The sequence below is a fragment of the Drosophila novamexicana genome, unplaced genomic scaffold (genome assembly GCF_003285875.2).
Source record: "Drosophila novamexicana strain 15010-1031.04,08,12 unplaced genomic scaffold, DnovRS2.1 tig00000462-arrow-pilon, whole genome shotgun sequence".
Taxonomy (NCBI): domain Eukaryota; kingdom Metazoa; phylum Arthropoda; class Insecta; order Diptera; family Drosophilidae; genus Drosophila; species Drosophila novamexicana.
The window spans coordinates 4,671,263-4,691,691 of NW_020824806.1; the positions used below are offsets into that span (position 1 = coordinate 4,671,263).

General features: G+C 41.7%; 2 protein-coding genes across 3 annotated transcripts in view; one reads left to right on the top strand and one right to left on the bottom strand.

The window, feature by feature from the left end:
* Positions 1–20,429, bottom strand: part of LOC115760569 (myosin-M heavy chain) — a 68,211-nt gene that overhangs the window by 38,994 nt on the left and 8,788 nt on the right. The gene's annotated exons all lie outside the window — the stretch shown is intronic.
* LOC115760570 (DBF4-type zinc finger-containing protein 2 homolog) lies at positions 12,887–14,004 on the top strand. Its single transcript, XM_030701984.1, has one exon. The coding sequence runs from the start codon at positions 12,980–12,982 to the stop codon at positions 13,808–13,810; it is 831 nt and encodes a 276-aa protein (XP_030557844.1). The 5' UTR covers positions 12,887–12,979; the 3' UTR covers positions 13,811–14,004.

Consider the following 20,429-nt stretch of genomic DNA (forward strand, 5'->3'; position numbering starts at 1 on the left):
TGTGGGTGAGTGCGCTGCGCTGTCAGGCTCGGCGTGTGCAAGTGCGAGTGAGATGGAGACTATTCGACTGAGTGCATGCGCATGCATGCGAGGGTCGAGCGCGCAGTTCAACTGCCCCGCCGTTTGTCTTGTTGCTCTAACTGCCAACCCCTTCCACCCACAAGCCAGGGTTGGGCTAACTGTGCAGCCAGGGTCTGAGGTGACACACAATGCATTCAGCCGAGGCAGGCCGAACGCTTGAGAGAGCACTCTACACTGTTATTAAAACCCAATACTTTCACATGTACATCAATTACGTACATGCTTTCCTTAATTTCAGTATTTCTTTAAGCACTATTGTTATCTATTTCGATTAAGATTCATCAAATATTTATATTTCTGCAATTATTTCTTATATTATTTTACTGCTCAGTCGAGCTCAATGTCACTTTCCCGGCACTGAGAACTGCACTTCTTATAGCATATATAAATTATTCGCATATATAGCTATTTAATTGATAAGTGAAACTTGTTCGTTTTTTTTTCGCAGCTGTCAGGTGTAAAATGTAAAAAAGTGCCTCGGAAAATGATAAGCTCACTTTACTTATGCGAAAGCAAACAGTTCTTGGAAATAATGCCTATCTAAATAATAAACCTTTTAGATAATGAAAAGGTTCTTCGCTTGCGGAAGTAGGCTTTATATGCCTTATATCTTCTCAAACTTAAATAAATTTCATTTATATCTTTTAAATTACAATCATTATTCATTGCTGATAGAACCACTTGGGAATTGTAAGAGTATATGCATGTATATGATCCTTTATATAATTTATGGCTATATCATTCGCATTATCATTTTGTGCCCCAGCATTTTCTCTACGCGCTGCACTTGAGGGTGCGCCAGGCACTTGTAACGCACAGATGCGCGTATCTGACAGATGCATTTCATAGATGCGTGTGTGTGTGTGTGTGTGTATGTGCATTGTGCTCATTGTGTGAGTGCCTCGCAACGACGCCGCATTGTCGTCTTTAGGGGTTGCACCGTTTGTTCCCCTCGATTATGTAGGGTAATAGTCGACTTTCGGCTGAGCTGTTGATTTACTGCCTCGGCTTTTCACACTCTCGACTCTTAATTGATGCAAGTTGTGTGGTGAAAGTGGCGCAATAGATTTCCCATGATAAACGGCGGCTTTAATATGCGCAATCAACTCCAAGAGGGTGGCTTTAAGTTCATCAAAACTACGGCGAGGGGAGGATGCTTAAAGTTCATCAAAATATTGTTCCATCTGGAACAGCTGTCCGCTTGGGTTTATTCAACTCGAACACAACTCGAAAAATCAAACCGAGTGTGTGGCACGTATCCGATTCACAAAGGCTGACATCGTCTGCTTCAGGGGTTGGAGGCTGCCGAGGGGGTGAGGGTTGTCCCGCAGATGCTGGGCATACTCACACACATCTATAAACAAAAAAAAACTGTTGCGTGCTTTTGGGCGCGCCTTCAACACAAAATTGGCGCACTCGTGCACTGGGCCAGCGCTCTGAGTATGCCTCCTAAAAAGAGAGGTGGCAGGGGGTTGGGGTCTTTGAGGTGTGTCCATGCATGCATTATTACCGAGCACAGACGCTTTTCGGGGTTGGCACATTTCAATTACCCGACCGGCGGCATATCCTTTTGGCACGCACGGAAGGACGCAATCTGTTTAATTGAGGTGTTTGGCATTCTAAATAATTAAAGCAGCCAAAGGCGTTACACATCAAGCGAAAGGTCATAATCATAAAGTAGACACGCGACTCACTGAGTGGACTTCCCCCCCCCCCCCCCCCCCCTTCACATGTGACAAGTGTGTGCAGCTTCTTAAATAAGAGATGAGTAAACAGGACAATCAAGAATATTTTGTTGAAGGATGCCGTAAGCAAAGCAAACAAACGTTCTTCATCATTAGCATAGAGACCCTTTAATAGGATTGTTGTCTAGAACCCTGGAATTAGGCAGTCTTTATCGTTAACTGAGTTATCGATAAACAGTCTACCGATAAGCTTAGTTCGATTAATGAAGCTGAGTTATCGATAAGCATTCTACCGATAAACTGAGTTCGATTAACGATGCTATGAAAAACAAGGGATTCTTTATTATTCCTTTTGTTGGGATATATTATTTCTTTTATTTCTTCTTGATATCTCTTTAAGTTTAAATTTTTACCAAAACTTATTCTTTCGACCTCTTTCTTTCCAAGAAGTACACTCTCTTAACACTAATCTTACTACCTCTTTGGATATTGTTTATAGCTGTACTATATCTCTTCTAGTATTCTACTTTCGTATATAAGTTATTGTCTAGAAAATGCTGGTCTGATTTTGGCCAAGCGCTCTTTCACTCAACCGTCAAAACTTTCCACAGAGACCATAGACTATGCCGTGACGTGTTCATAACTAATTTGAAGTGAAAGACCACCCACACACCCACACATAAGTTATGTCCGACATATGAGAAGTTGGAGTTGGAGTTGGACAGAAGTCGGCTGTTGTCTACTGTGAATTGTGCCTGGCCATATTTAAATAAGACAAAGTGCTGACATTTCGTGCTTAGCCGCGTGCCCATTAGCCAGCCAGGCCGAAAACGACACGGCTCGATTATTGGCCAAACAAACCCACTCACACACATGGACATAGCCACAGTGAGCACTATAATTTAGTGGCCCACTCGGACAAAAGAAGCAGCTGAAGAATTGAAGCGCAAAATTGTGCCAAATTGCAGAGAGAAATGCATAAAGTAAAAGTGCAATTACGGAAAGAAAAGAAAAGAAATCCATTTTGGAGTTGGCTACTGTTGGCGCGCGCACAGCTGGCAGCGGGAAAACAGCTAAAAAAAAAAAAAAAAAAGAGTCAGCAACGCATGCGCGCGCACTGCTTGCGTAACAGTACGTACCGAAAGTAATGTGACAGGCGTTAAATGCGCTGCAATCGATTTGATTTGCAATCTATGATGGCTTTAATTGAAAAAAACCAAACCCGCTAGACTGACAATAGCGTGGGCGTGGCAGCACAGTACATCAAGTGGTATGCGAGCGAGTGTCTGTGTGTGTGTGTGTGTGTGTGTGTGTGTGTGGCATGACAGCTGTAAGGAAGTCAGTCGGTCGCTAATGCAAATGCGCCCACGCAAATTATGAAAAATTATGCACACCATGCGGCAAATTTGTTGGCCAAGCTGCCTTCCTGGCCAAAACAGCCAGAGGGAGGGCGCCAGCAGAGACAGCGAGAGAGAGAGACAGAGTGGAAGAGGGAGAGTGAGAGAGACAGGCCACAAAAGGCCATTTCACGCGGCTAATGAAACAAATTTGATGTGGCCACTGTGAAACGAGCATTCGACTTGACTTTTTGTGCGGAAACAACAGCTGAATGCGGGGTCTACCCCACCCCCCCCCCCTTCTTCCTGCCACCCTGCCCCTCTGCACCCACCCCTAGCCCCCCCGCCAGCAAAACCCTCTGCTGTTTGTCTTTTGGACTGTTTTCTCGAACATTTCGTAAACGTTGCGTCTTTAAGCTGCGCCTGGATATTGTATAATGAAATCGTATCCGTTTCTTTTATTAATATATTTTTTTTGTTTTTTTTAGCCGGGGAGTAATGGGATATTTTGTTAGCTACCTTTCGGCTACCTTTGCATTCGCATTGAATTTGCGTATTCGAATTTCTGCTTATGAACAGAAAATATTTCTCTCCGTCTGCTGCACAGAAATACCAAAAGGGCACACAAAAACCAAATGAAGAATGTTCACAGCTCTGTAATTTAAATCTGATTCGCCTCAAGATATACAATTTAAATAATGCCTGAGATACTTTTAGTTGTTGTTGTTGTTGCGCATGCGTCACGTTTGTTGTCGCTGCAGGTTTTCTTAAGGTCAGACGAAACTCAGTCAAGTGGTTCATTAAATTAGTGAAATTATTGGCAAATTATGTTTCTGCTTGAATTTGCTCAAGCATCAGATCTGAATAAAGAGATGTGCGTAAGTTTTATACAATTTTAAGTGCTTTCACAAATTTTTATCATTTTTTTTTGGCTGTTGAATAGTTTAAATAAATACTATGTTCTTCAGAGAATTTTACTACAAAACAGTCAAAAATTATATCACTAATAAATATGACTATGGGAAATGATTCAGAGAAATTTATTATCTTATAAATATGTATGTATGTATATGGGAGAAGTTTTCCATAGTTCAGAGCATGTTCCTGTGTTTCTTTTAGAAATTGTATTATTCATATACTTATTATATGGGAAACGCTTTCTATAGACTATATATATGAAATAAATCTGTAAATTCACATCGGATTGATAGACCTCTATCAAATACCTTATCTTTCCTATCCAAGAACAACAATTAAAAGCATTTATTGGGCACTCTCGTGCAAAGACAATCTTCAGCATTTTGATATAATCTCGCCTTTTCTGTGACTATCGTAAATCATAAACTTTTATCTGTTGGCCGAGCACATTTAATAAATATCTCCCACATACTGCGTCCACTTAAGTCGACTTACTGTGTTTGTTCTCGCCCAGCGACAACATTTCGACAGATCTCACACGGCTTTTACTTTTGTTTTAAGCGCATTTCGAGCTGCGCTTTTTTAATGATTTTTTTTCTCTTTTTTTATGCGCTTGAAAACCTTTTAACATTCCTTTTCGTTTCGTTTCGTTTGGATTGTTGACTTAAGCTACTTTCGTTATTCTTAAGAAGAACATCTTTCGCTTTTTAACAAGTCGGGGCCGTGCCCAAAGGAAAAGTGTTGGCCAAACAGAAGATCTTAATCGCTTTCGAGGGTTCCTCCGGACACAGAACCTTAACAAATGTGTCGATAATATTGGGCTTTAAGTGTTTTCTTTGTGTGTTCTGCAAAGCTACAGCAGCCGATGTTGTTGCTGTTGTTGTTTTTGCTCAGCCTGACAACGTCAACATTAATCACTGTCAACGACAGCCTGGTCTTGGTCTGGTCTGCGCCTGAGTCTGCGCCTGGGCCACCTCATCGTCATCTGCGGGCTTTTATTTTTGCCAGTTGTCTGCATGTGATTTCATTAATTTCGCATTCCGATGCACAACGGCGCAAAATTCCATGGCCGCCCCCAACCCCGCAAATCCCACAGCCAGCCCCTGGGCACAGTCATAGCCATGAGGAAGTGCAAAGTGTTGCACATGTGCATCGCACTTTAATTTTTATACGTTGATCGTTTTATTTTTATTTTATTTTTTATGCAGCGCTTTGATCAATCAATTCAACTGGCGTCGCTTTTCTGTTTCAAGGTTTATTTACTGCCAGAGCCAGAGCCAGAGCCAGAGACAAAGACTGAACGCTGGAGCTGGAGCCAGTGGCCCCCTTTGGCCATAAAATATTTTAATTGAATGATCAAAATCGGATGCTCGTCGCTTGCATAGACGAACACTAACCCCCCGTCAACCGCAATCTTCCCCCTTTCATTTGGACTGCATTCACTGTTTGAGGGGAAAAAATATGAATTTCAATCGACAAACGACTCGCGGGCGCCAGCTTCCATTCCCAAAGACCGCATGACCCACAAATGACGCTAAGCTCGTCGCCAAATTGCCAAATTGGGCATCAAAAAAAGGCGACACAAAATAAGCAGCAATTGGCATATATATAAATTGCGAGGGATCAACCAACATATATTATTATCATTATTATCAGGACTTTTTCGTCTCACACAGCTGTCGATGGCAGGAGCCTGAGGAGATTTCAAGTTTAGTGAAGAAAAGACAATTTGTTTCTTATTTATTTGATTTGTTTGGCCAAGATACAAGAGAAATGAATTGTGTTTCATTAAAGCATTCAATAAAGAGGAACTAGCCAAGCACGAAAATCTCTTTGACATTTAAGTTCTTCTTAGGCTTAACTGATGGAAGAAACGAAAGGAGAATATTTCTGCATATATTTATCAATATATTAAAATAAATATATCTAAGCAAATCTATAGAATTAACATTTGTAACATTCAATGGAATATTTCAATCAAAGGTGAACACCTATTACCTATATCTGCATCCTCTGCCCATACCCATACCTACCCCCATATTTATAGCGTATACCCCTGCCCATATCTTACATGCGCCAAACACAAGATCTATATCTCACAGTGCAAGATTTGTAAAACTCACAAAACGCACCTCGCTTATGGCTTATTATTATCTATATTTTGAGATTTATTTGGCATAGGCCAGCAGAGGCGCAGAGGACGCATCTGCCATGCTTGGCTGCACAGACACAGCAAATCCAACTCCAACTTCAACTTGGAGCAGCTGCGATGTTGTCGCCAGCGTCGTCGTGGCCATGTCACCTTGTCTCTGCTGGCTAAGTCGGTCGCACATGTCGCGGCATGCCATTTTAGGATTTGTGGCCGAAAAACCAAAGCCAAAGAAATAAAAAGAAAAACTATATATACACAACATGTATATATATATATTTGTGAGTGCAGCATGTGCTGCTTATTTTGGGACAGTGTTGTCTGTAGAAAGTGCCGCCAGCAACAACAGCAACAGCAACAACAACAACAACAACAAATCACAGTTGCCGCTGCTGCTGCAGTTGCGTCTCATTATTTTTATTTTTTGCATATGGCCATTAGCGTTGACAAGGCAGAACCACAAAGAAGTTGCCACTCGCCACTTGAAAGTGAGCGCCAGCTGTTGCCAATTTCCGCATTTTAGTGCTCCTCCAGAATTGGCGACCCCGGCCGTCTGATAGCGACCCCAGCGACTCGCTTTCATTCAGCTGGGGCTGCCCGACTAGCCGGGGCTGGCAACACGTTGCGAAAGTCACATAAATGGCCAAGACATGTTGATGCTTGTAAGCGGCGCTTTTAATTGACCAACAAATTACATGCTGCATGTTTGTCTTGTGGCCAAACCCTCCAATAGATGACAAGCAAAACCAGCGCCGAATGACTAATTGGTCACCATAATGGTCACATTCAGACCCAGACTCCCAGCTCAAGTCCGAGTCAGCGTCTGCGTCAGTTTCGTACATTTAGCTGCACAGTGTCCCAAATATTTGGCAATCGATTAAGCCTTTTATCGCTCCCAGAAATCAATTCAAAATGCAAATTCAAGTTGATAAATTATAAAAATAAAAATGGAGCTCTTTAAAGTATTGATGGTAAAGAATCCATAAATTATTAAAAATATTCGTTTTATATTTAAATATAAGCAAAATTCATTTAGAGCAGAAATCGAGACAAAAGTGGCTTTTCGAATGGAAATCGATTAGGTCCTATCAAAGTTATGCTTGGTCTATAACTTGTCCACAAAAAGAAACTATAAATTTAAAAGAATTGTTTCAATTTTGTCAAAGTGTTGGCTGGTGCAATAGTAGGCCGACTTATGGCTGACTTGAACCAGTGTGCAACAGTTTGGGGCCCGCCTGGCTGCGGCTGCGACTGCGGCTGCGACTGTGGCTGCAGTTCGTCAAGCCATTCACACACGATTTAGCGCCACCGTCGCCATCGCCACGGGAACTCATGTGATGAATTTGCCGCCAAGACAGCGTCGCCAACTCGCTGCCAGTCGGAGTTGGAGCTGAAGTTGGAGTTGGAGCCGCCAAAGCTATTGCTGTTGTTGTTGGTTTTGTAGGTTGGGTGGTCGCAGCTCCTGCGGCTTAAATGCTTCGACAAAAAAGTTCAGTTTTGCGTTTGCATGAAATGACTAAATTATTCATTGCAGGATTTGCTGGCGGCAGCTGGCGGTTTGTCTGTTGGCCAGCTCAAAAAAACACTTTCGCTCTCATATGCGGACACACCCGAGATGCGGCTCAAGGAGTTCAGAGCTCAAGCAAACATGCCACACAATTAGGACTTGCAGACTCGCAGACGGAGACTTGACAAATCAACAGAAAAGTCGCGGCGGGCCACTTGATGAATATGGCCCCAAAGAGCAACCAATTGGGGGCTAAACTCATTAGAGCTGCCAAGCGGCCAGACAAAGCATTTATTATAAGTCAGCGTAGTCTAGTAGAGATCCAAGATCCGCGATCCGAGAGCAGACCCCAGACCTGGCCATTGTTGTCTGCGCAGGCGCAACGCCTACCCAAACTGCCTGCTGCTGTTTTTTATGGCCACGGCAAATGGCTGCTGCTCAGCCAGAAGCACGCGCCTGGGCCGCATTGTTTAGCTTGGCTCCGCGTCTGAGTGTTTCCCTGACTGACTAACTGACTAACTGACTGACTGGGTGAGTAAGTGTGTACGAATGCTGTGCAGGCGTAGCTTTTATTGTTATTGTTAAAGTAACGCAAAAAAATCAACGAAATTGTCGGCAAACTAGCAAAAATGGAGCTGAGCGTCGAAAGGTCGAGGACGTGCCGAGTGGATGTGGAAACTCTTGAAGGCAGGGAGCCATTTGAATTTGCATACCCTTTAGACATTAAATAGGGCATATAAGACATCTCCGATTACCTAACACACGTTAGAGTATGAACAGAATGGCTAACTGAAACGATATTGCCAACTGCAGCTTAAATTTCGATAGTAATTCCAACATAATTCGATAAATATCGATAAGAAAATTGACTTTTCATTGAAAGATCTGAAAGATTTCAATAGCCTGAGGCCTCAACATTTGGCATGTAACCACATGCAGCTCACATTTAATTTGGATGGTCGATAACTTGCTACGCTGTGCCCTAAGCGATATATATCGATTTCAAAGTAAACATTTATGAGAAGTTTCGGAAGAACTGAAGAGCTGGGCACATTCCAATTTAAGTGTATCGGCTTTCGTATATTATAAGCAGCTTATGTTTATTTTAGATAGTCGATAATATTCTCCGTACTGTCTTGATCGATATATATCGATTTGAAACTACACATTTTTGGAGCCTCCGTGCTAGACACATTCCAATTTAAGCACATCGATCAAGTTTCGTTTAGTCTTTTCGATCAAAATCGATTTCTTGTTATTTTTTTCAGAGTGATGTCACGATCTTTGGCAAGCTCTAAATAAGACTTAAAAAGCCCTAAAAAGCTTCGTGTTGATTTTATCTTAAACAGGCGAAAGTATTTCTGCGCAACATCCGCAGTTATGAATGGCTTTAGGTATTGTCTACATAACGTTTCGATAGGCAACTAGTTCAGGCCAGGTTGCCAGTTAGCTGACCATCGTTTATGCCACATTTAAGTCAATCGCAGTTAACAAACGGCTGCAAAAACAATTGCTGCCAGCGCTGTGGCATAAACAGTTAACATCCCTATAATCAGCTAGCAATTTGCCACAGTCACCCACAAAAGTATGGTAACATGCAACTTCCTCATTGCCAGAAACCGAACCAAATCGAAACGAAACGTGGCCCATTGCATAAGTTAGCAAATCGCAAATTGCAAATGCAACCGCTGAATGTGGCAAGTTTATGAAAGAAAACAGAAACAAATTATGGAGAGAAAAAAATTGGATGAGCTCAGCCATGTGTTTATGAATGGAAGCGAAACATAAAAACAAATTCCAGACGAGACATGAAACCAAATAGAAAGAAAACTAGCAAATCCGAAGCCAAATGAAAGAGCGGCCCCTTTGAGGGCGGCTCTGTGGCAGGCAGCAGGAAGCTGCCACAAAGCGAACAGCGAACGGCGACGATTGCAATTGTCTGCAACTGCGTCTGCGACTGCGACTGCGTCTGCGTCAGCGGCTAAAATGAAAGGCTAAAATGTGAGGCAAATGATAGACAGCCAACTGTCTGAGCTGACTGGGCGGCCAGCTCTGCTGTGGGTCTACCCCCATCCCCTGCCCTCTATCCACCATCTCGCACTCCCTCTCGCTGCTTGCAACGGAAGCGCAAAAATAGAAAATAATTTTGAACTTTGGCGGCGGCGTTTGACTTATTGCCTACTGATTTGCAGACAAATCAGTTTGGCTTCGGGCCAGTGCCACATGTGCCACATGTTGCATGTCCGAGCCCGAGTCCGAGTCCGAGTCTGAGTCCGTGTGTGGGTGTTGCATATAAATAAATTGTAATTTGGTTTGGCACAGGATGCACATCATGTGCCTACAAGTTCGAGTGCTCGCACTCAACACAGCTCGACTAGCGCCAGCTGCGCTCCAAAGAGAAAGTGAGTGTTTGTTAAAATTTGACAGGTTCATTTGACAACAGGCCGCGTCTACGTGCACAAGTACTTATCTACACACTCACACACACACGCGCACACTCGCCTCAACTCGTGATTATAAATGAAATTGAAAGCGTTTACAATAAATCTTAATAAATCAGCGCGCACAAGCACTCAATTTAATCTGTATTTGTTTAGCTTTTAAGCCTGTAATAAATAAATATGTAATAGTATTATTTATACATGTTAATATATAAAGTCCTAACTCTAACAATGTTATTTGTAAAAACTTTATATATTCCATTAAATTTCGAATGCATTCATTATTTTCTTTAAGCTTTAAACTGAGCTTAAATAAGAGAACATGGAGGACATGCAGGACGCTGCAAGGTTTAAAGCGAAGGTTTGCTCCATAAAGTGAAGCAGGAGCACATTTGGAACCAGGTATAAAAAGTATATGAAGAACCTATCCGACCAAGAGCTCAACTAAGCCCAGGATTAGGTTTGAAAGCAGTTTATTTAAAGAAAAAATTTGCTGCATAATGTTGCATTGGAAGATATTTGGAACCAGATATGGAACAAAAATGAAGAACCTATCTGACCAAGAGCAAAATTATGCTCAGGGTTGGATTGCGATGTAGTCTATTTAAAGCTAAGAAAGTTTTTATACACATGATGAAATTTCTGATTGCTTCGTTCTTATCCAGCTCACACCCACGTCGCTTCGCTTCGCAAGCTCGAACCCAACCCTCATCTGTTATCGTGGGCTCATGTTATCATTCCCTCTGTTACTTAACATACCTTTAACATTTTTTGGGCAGCTAAAAGCATCGATAGCTCTATCTGGCCGAGTTGGCAGCCCTACATATATCTTTTGTGCGGCGATCAATGCACTAATGATTTAATATTAATAATTATTGATTTCTAATAAAGTTACCATGAGGATACTTTACAAAGTAATTTAACATGCACTCACATACAAGGCAAGTCAATTTCTGAATTGCAAATGCAATGAGCATCTGCAAGGTCTTAAAGCGTAACGAGGTCAGTTCTCGTAAGCGTTGCATATAAATCATGTTATGGGCAAAAAGCTTTAAAAAAAAATAAAAAATATGGTCAACGCCTGTTAGCCGCTGGCAGCTGCCAGCCATAGTTGCCACAGATTTCCGCCTGGAGGCAGCGTCAACTGCATTTTAACCCAATTAGAGAACAGGTTGGCACCTCCACACACACACACACACACACACACATAGCGACATTTCACATTTCAATTTGTGTGCCAAATTTGTGGAGCAGTTGAGCTGGGTTTTATACACACATTTTATTTTATTTCATTTTTTTATCGGCGCCTGTTTCGACACCATCTTGGCGATCTTATCGCGTCTGCCTGTCAATTGTGTACAGGGCGTCATTAATTTGTTAATGCCATATATATTTGTCGGGTTGTTTTTTGGGAAAGCGCATAAAATAGAAACTCATCCGCATTTGCTATCTGATTGTGTGTTTAATTAAGTGCAGCGTTTGCTGGTGGGCAGCATTTGAATTTGTGCCATAATTCATGGAAAGTCGAAAGTCTCAGCACAAGCACAAGCTCCCCTGGCTACATCGATAATGTGTCACATATCAATAAAGAATTCCACACATATAGCCATATATGCAAACACAATCTTCTCCTGCTGTTTTATGCGCATATTTGTGACCGCAGGGCATCTCTTGAGCCGGCTGGCGCCACACAAATATGTAAGTGTCAAGCCGCGGCAGCAAAAACCCAAATACCCGATTCCCCAGCACTTGCCTGATCATTGATGAAAGCCAAGTGCCGACCGACAGAGGCGGGTTCGCCTTATTTTTTTCATATTTCTTAGTGCACATAATTGGCCAAGTGGGTCAGTGTAACTTACCTGCAAAGAGAGAGAGAGAGAGAGGGAGAGAGAAAATGTGAGTGAGTGAGTTAGACAACAGGTGCGCAAAGTAATTAAACGGCTGTCATAAAGAGTCTTGAGTTTGAGCTACATGAATTCGTCTCAAATGAACAACTGCACATTAAGCCAAATAAGCAAGAGTTGAAAGAAAGCGCGCTCCCTAGAAAGAGATGGCTGAGAAAGCAGGTGACAAATGTGGAAAAGAGTGAGAGAGAGAGAGAAAGGGGGCGAGTGGGAGAGTCAAGAACAAAACTTAAGTTCAAAAACTTCTTCTCATTGTCAAAACTAAACCAATTTTCTTGAGAAATATCCATTTCTAGCCTAGGCTAAGGTGGTTTATTTTCATATCAAAAATGCTGAAAGTTTTAACTCTTTAATCTAGCAATTACCCAGCATACGCTCTCCCAAGATTTTAACTGGCTTATCAAGATATCTGAACCAAGCTTAAATATTTACTATGCCCTTACATATATGCAAAATCGTATCAACATCGGACCACAATATCATAGTAGATTCAGTAGATTCCTTTATGAAAACCTTTGTTGTTTATCAAGATATCTAAACTCTGCTGCTTATATATGAGTCAAATCTTATCAAGATCTCACTACTATACTATATAGCTCTATGGGAGGAATCGGACGTAAATAGAGCTTTATAAATGTCCACCTATTCTGTTCTCCAAGATACTCTCGCATTCACGAGCTTCACTCACAAGGCCGTAAGGCATACGCCTAAATTTTAACTTTCTAGTTTTCTCCTGACCGAGCAAATATAAGTTATTTGTTTTTTCCTAACAATAATGCCGCACAAATTCGACTAGGCTGGGTAGGCGTGGCATTATTGGGCATTAAGTATGGGGCCCCGACCATAGTCATTTTCATTTCAAATTCGACCAGCATCCAAATTAGAAAAAACTTTTTTTTTTAAAGAAAATTTCTAAAAATTTCTTATACAAAATTTTTGTTCTGAATTAAGCCAATAATGTGTTCTCCTTGCGGACCATGTAGCCCCTGCGATCCGTGCTGTGGGCCCTTCGAGTGCTCGCCGAAATGCTACAATGCGGCCCAACTGGAGGCGTTGCCGCAATGTGCACCACGTATTCCGCCACCGTTTCCCAAATGCATAACCGTGCAGCAGCCGCCCCGTCTGATCTGCAAGAAGCGGGTCGTCTTTACCGAGAAAATTGTGCCAGAGCCGATGGTCGTGAATCGCTGTCGCCAGATAACCATACCGAAGGTGGTAGATGCCACCCGAGTGATCAAAGTGCCCAAGCTGATCTGGGTGTCGCAGATGGTGCGCGAGCCGAGAGTGATCTATTATCCATCCATGATACCGGATCCGTATGTTGTATGCTATCCGAAGCGCGTGTGCGAGCCGCGCGAGGTCTGTCAGTCGATACTGTGCCAGCCGAAGCCGCAGACGATTGATATACCGCCGCCCCGAGAATACTGCTGCTATCCGAACGGCCCCATTAACTATAAACCGAGTGCCGCCTGTCCGCCGTGCCCGATTGGGCCATGTGCACCGGGCGGCGCCTGTTGCCCATTGCCATGTTTCTCAACCAATCAGTATCCAGTTTGTGAGACACGTTGCGGACCCTGCGGGCCATGTGGACCTGGCGGGCCGTGCGGTCCTTGTGGACCCTGTGGGGCTGGACCCTGTGGACCATTCGGTCCTTGCGGAGGACCGTGCGGTCCTTGCGGACCGGGCGGGCCCTGCGGACCGTGCGGCCCAACTGGTGGACCCTGCGGTCCCTTTGCACCCTGTGGACCCTCCGGGCCTGGCTGTTACTGCCCCTGTGGAAGCCTCTAGTGCTTGCTCTATACCTAAATGCAACCAAATTGATAAGGCGATACTATGTTTAGCATGTAATCTGTCAATGTGCTTACATGTTTACTTATAGAATAGAAAGAATGGCGGCCCACCGAGCTTAGCGTTATCAGTGATAAGCAATATTGATATTAAACAAATTCTCCTTCATGATCAAAATATATCTGGTTATATTATTTTGCTTCCTCTTTTTGTTGACTTTATTATCCCAAATTACTTAGAATTTCTCGGAAACTCGGAAACTGCGATGAACTGCTTTTTGCTGAGCATTCCTGTGAATAACCCGAACTATTTATCTCAATTTCATATTAATCCCAATTTGATCTGTTTTTTAGTTTCCCATCAACACCCGCGGCACATACATTCACACAGTTGACTTAGTTTTCGAAGCCATTCAAATTCAAATAACAAAAACGAAAAAATTATTATTAATTTCTTGTATTGCCTTTTCCGCGTTGTAAAACAACAAATTAACATAATTTTCTGACGGGCTTTTATTGCATTTTGTAAATTCCATAATATTTTTTTGTGGTTTTGTTTTGGCTTTTTTATGTGTTCGAATTTAATTGCTTCATTTGCGCCTGCATTTGGCGCTCTTCTTCTGCTGCTGCTGCTGCTGCACGTTTTGTTGACTGTGTTTTCGTTGTTGTTAAGTATTTGGGTTGAAATAAATTGAATGCATTCATAAATTATGCATTTTAATGCAAATGCCGCGCGTGGTCTAATTGGTTTATGTAATAAATATTTTCGGCTTCAAGCTGTTTCACTTAGCTTTATTTACCTTTTCTTCTGCCTTTTTCTTTTTGGTTTTTGTGGCCGTTTTGGCCCAGAATAACAATGCGGCATATGCAAAAATATTACGCATACGCCGCATATGCCCAGGCAGCTGAGACGGAAGCGTCGCCCGTTCATGTTGCATGCAACGCCCTCGATTAGTCAGCTCAATTGTTTGCTTTGACTTAATTAAGGTCTTGACACATTGTTTATTGTTAGCTGCAACAAAGCCACACACACACACACACACACACGGCACTTGGGTGTGTTTTGTTGCAGTGACGCGTGAGTTTTTCAATTAGCAGCGTTAATTAGGAGTTGTGAGACGTGGTCTTAGGTGTTTAACAGCCGCTCTGGGTCAGTCGCTTGGCAATGCGCAAAGCGTTTTGGGGCCCGGCCCATTAAACGATATCGCCTTTTACCAGATGTGCGCGATAAGCGGCAAATCGAGAGCTTTTGCTGCTGTGTGTGAATTGTGTGTTAATTTTGCGGCTCTTGCTGTTGTATTTCTCCACTTTTATTTATTTTCGAAAATATTTGAATATTGTGCAAAAACGTAAATGCTTTTTAATGCGTATTTAACTGCCCGCGTTTACATACAACTAAATTGTGTTTTCTTTGGCATCTGTTTATGCCACAGACTCGCATATTTTTTCGATTTATGTGTGATTCGTTTTCGTTTCCTGCCATCGCTCAAGTGCGACGCCAAATAATTGATTTAATTGGCGCCCGGCGAGGAGGCGCCAATGGAATCTCAAGTATGTTCAGGTACTTAAACATTGCCCTAAATCAAGCACATTGTTCATGACTAGCAAATGAATTTCAATGACTTAATTGTTGTTACAAGCTCTGCGCCACAGCACATTCAATAGCTTTTATTTCCCTTATTTTATTGTGGCATTTCAAGATGCCGCCAAACCAAGTTTACTTTATTGTGTTTTTTTTTTATAGCATTTGCATACGAACACCTTAGGCATAAATCAAGGTGTTCTATTGTGGGCGCGTTCCAAGTTGAAGACATACGAAAGTGTGAAGCTCCATAGAATTAACTAGATTTATCTAAACATGTTGCTGTAACAATTCATTATGGCCCAAACAGTTGACCAGCAGAAGTTTAAGCCAACGAAAAACTATTAATGAAAAGCGGGCAAACAAAAATATGAACAAGCCGCACTTGAGATGCTCTTAAACAGCCATTTTGGATATAACACAACAAGTAGGGTTTCCATAAAGGCCACGCTTTTTGTTTGTTATCCGAAAAAGATTATAGAATCCCTTTGATTGAACTTAAAATTGGTTGAATCGGTTGGTTAGCTTAGAACAAGTCCTTTTCAAAGCTTAAAGAGTTCAAAAGTAACTAACTTTATTTAGAGTTCTTTAATTTTTCAGAAGTTTGCGTAGATTTGTTACAAACCCTCTCGAAAAGCTTGTATACCCTACATTCTTTACATACTTGACCAGCTACACAAAGGCGACTTGGCCAACAAAGTTTTCAAATGGGCTAAGTCCACAACGCACACACAACAGATACACACACTCTGAACATTTTTATATGGCAGCCATTAAAAAGCCAACATGCCACAGCGAACTATTAAACAAAATACTATAAAAATAAGATGAAGAAAAAGAGACAGAAACGAAATCTGAGCTTTATATTTCTTCTTGGAGGCACCTGACTCAAATAATGCTCTTGCCGTGGAGGTCATAAAACCTGGCAGTGCCACCAGAAAAATAGAAATAGAAGAAGCAGAAGGCGAAGGCGAAAAAAAAACTATGTGTGCAGCCAGGCAGAGCCTCTGGGCCACAGTCATCAGTTGAGTGGGTGTTGCTTAGCCAGCTCGGCTTATCTGGCCATAACTGAAGTTGCAGCTGAAGCTGAAGCTGTGGACGCGGCTGTGGACGGGTCTGTGGATGGGGGCTGCGGATGGGGGCCGTGGTCGCAGCTGGCGAGTTGCCTGCAAGTCGGAGTCGGAGTCGCGGACCACGCATCAGCATCTTGTTGGTTGGCCTACGTGTTATCACGAACACTTCACAAAAGTGCACTGTGAGAAATGGAAAAACTGCAAGCTGAATGCCAAAAGCTAAAAGCCTAAAGAAAAACAAGCACAAGAGCCCTGCAGACAGACTAACACGACAATTCGATGCTCTGTTGGAAGTATAATTACAAGCTGATATACCCTTTATAAGCATGCCAGCAGATCATCAGTCAGATTGTGAGCGAGAATAATTATTGGCAGGCGTGGCGCAAGTAATGCAAATCTTAACAAATTATAACCCTATTCAAAGTCAAAGTCACAAACATACCAAAAGCCCAATCTACCCTCCCACGCATACAGAGCTTAAACCATAATTAAGTTTAAACAGTTTGATGTATTAAATAATTATCAATATTTTCTGCCAGTGTAGCCGGCGGCTCTTTCACTTTTCTCACATGCGCGCGCAATTTGCACACAGATCGTACAATAAACGCTGCAATAAGTACCTGCAGCTACATTTATCTGAGAGTACGTGTATCGGAGAGTACGCGTATCTGAGAGTACGTGTATCTGCGAGTTCGAACCTCGAATACTGCTCAAATTACAGCAATGGTGTGCTTGGCACTTGCCCTGGGGCGGGGCCGTGTAACCTTAGACCATGACTCGGGGCACAAAAGCAATTTGTTGAACCAGTTGAAATGATGTTGTTACAAAAAAAAATAACGAAAAACAAAATATACAAAATATACAATAAATTAATTGAAGTTACAAAACGTCAACAGCTGAAGGTGAAGGTCCAAAGTTTGGGGCTGAACATCACATTTTTTTGGGTTGAGCTCAAATTATCGTGTGGCCGTGTCACGGTGCTTGCCATTTTTTAATGAGTTCTCTTTGGGGCATGTCTATTGTGGGCACGCAAGAGTGTGTGACTAGTAAATACCCTGTATACATTTGTAAATTCCGATTGTCGAGGTAAAAGTAAAGTATACCAATTGTGCACGTGTAAAATTTGATGCGAATTCCTGTAAAATGCTTGATTATCGATATTTATCGATATATATCGATGTGTGAATTCATCAAAACAAGGAGCAAAACTCCAAAAATGAAAATCCATTTATTTATATTTATAAAAGAGATCAATACTAGAAACTTTTTAGCCAAAAGTTTGATTTGAACTCGATTTTTATCAATTAATTTCTTGTGGATAGTTCTAAAATACTTTGGCAAATAAGCCAAAAAGGTTGGAAATCGATACTTATCGATATAGCAGGGAAATGGAGAACCGCATAGACTTTCTCAATGTTTATATACAACTTTGGATCCAGGGCTGCTCTGTCTCGTCTCAGATTGAAGCCCTTTTAAAAGCCCCTTTATAAACACACACAATAGTACAGGGTATAAAACCCAACAATTAAAGCAACGAGCAGGCGCAGGTCGGAAGCCTTTGCTCAATCCATTGACAGCAGCTTTCAAATTAAAGTCGTTCTAATTAATTAGAGCGCCGTATGCCGATTCCGAGCCCCTGATCGTCTTAGCTGAGGCGTCACAGAGCCAGGCACAGTATGTACCGGGTACAGAGGAAGGGCGGCGAACAAGAACGACTCTTTGTAATTTGGCGTTGAGATGCCGCACAGTTTGTGTGTGGAAATTAATAAGCAGAATGGCCAACGATGATGATGAGCGTGAAGATGATCATTACAATGATGATGATCTGGCATGAGAACAAGTCCGCAGACAAACAAGTTTTCCAGTTTTTCCAATTTTCATGCACTAAACGCAATCAGTGCTCATGATCTGTACATTAGCGTCGTGTGCTGATCACGCAGATTGCCCACATAGACATGGACATGGAGAGAGACAGAGTGAGAGAAAGGGGGGAGACGGGCGCATAAAAGTGAACATGGATGCACACACAAACAATTGACTGATATATATCCAATGTTGACCAGTTTACCAGTTTGCATATAAATCTGGCAGACGCCTTGGCCAGGATGACGGCGACACTTGCCCGATTACCGCATCTTGTCCAAGCGGTCGCCGGCTATATGCAAATTTGTGCCCAGTGCAGCATCCGAGTTGAGAGCCTGCTGTCCGCTTCCTATGAAGTCATCGGCCAAATGTTTGGCCCGTTCAGGCTGAACCGTTAGAAATGTCATTACATAAACACAGTTTTTTAATTTACAAATTATGCAAATTTACGCGAATGCCGTCGCCAACACAAATGGCCTGAACAACAACAACAAACTATGGACTTGGCTCCGGTGGGCGTGAGTGATGGGCGTGAAAGCCATAGAAAAACATTAAAAGAGAGACAGCCGCACAAGTGCGTCTCAATAGATGCGGGGGCTTCAAGTGCCTGCCTGCCGCTAAACGTTCAGGCAACAGGTAACAAATCTCTTTGAAGAGATCTCTTCAAAGATCTCCTCTGCAATAACAGTTGATCATTAGAAGGAAACGATGGGCAAATATGAGTAAAGGTAAGTAAGTATTTAGCTATGAGCAGCGTCTTCTGATGGTATTAAATAAATATATTTATTTAATGAGAAACAACTTAAAGCCCCATCAAGTTTCCGTATTTGTATATTATATCATATATATATAACATTTATAAATATATAAGAAGCAAAATGTCGTCAATTCCAGCATTAAATAGTATATTTAAATTTAAATAAAAATTATATAACTAGTGGATATTCTCAGGTCTTGCCCGTGGCAAGTTTTATGCTTTAGTTTTTAGATCAAAGTTTTTCACCCAGTTTCTGCCCGTGGAAGTGTGCCCGTATTATCCTGACTTTCACGTTTATTTGAACATTTCCTCACAGTTCCTTGAATAAAGCATACAAAGTTGGAATCAACTGATTCCGCTATAGTTTTCTCTTAAGTGTGAAACATCACACAAATAAATTTGAACAAAAATCTTTGGAAAATGAGTTTCACGATTTTTTCACACTTGCGGGTGGAATTAAGCAAAGATAAGTACGGCTTACGATTTTGACTGTGCATCTATCCACGATCATTCAATCAATCAATCAGTCAGTCATTCAGTCAGTCAGTCAATCAATCAATCAATCAATCAATTAGTCAGTCAGTCGGTCAGTCAGTCAGTCAATCATTATGTTAGTCAGTCCGTCATTCAGTCACTCAGTCAAACAAACATGAATTCTAATCCTGAATAAGGATTCTTGTGATTAAAGTTAAAAATTGATCAGATTCTTTAATCTTATACGCATGAAGATTCTCTTCAATCTTGATCAGCAACCAGCTCATTTAATCTCATTGGCATCTAGCTCCTCTTCAATAACTACACAGAAGATTCCCTTCATATGACAATCCATATATACATATGGATAAACAATTTTATCATAAATTGTTTGCTCCCGTTCAGACATGATTTCACTTCTGATCATGTCATTGCACCTTATCATTTATGCAAGCAATATGGTCTTTATATAAGACATACGTAACTCTGCCAAATTTATCAGAGTTCAGATTCAGATTCTTGTTTCTTTCATTGTTTACGTTTGTACGGAGCTCACGTTTTTCCGATTTCTGCGATTTTAGCGCTCGATTTTGTTGAACTTTTGTGCAAAACAAAAAAAAACAACAGAAAAAAAACCTGTTCAACAAGATCTGGCTGTATCTGTGTCTGTTTGATTTCAGAAATTATTTATTTATGGTTTGGTCTTTTATGGCTTTTGCATAGCGTCAGAAAAAAATTGATAAATAATACAATTAAAACTAAATGTGTTTTTGTTTTAGTTCATTTTGGCGTACTTTGGCGAAGCTTCAAAAAACAAACAGCTGTGTTTGCACATTTTATGATTTGTGGGCCTTTACGTGGGTGTGTGTAA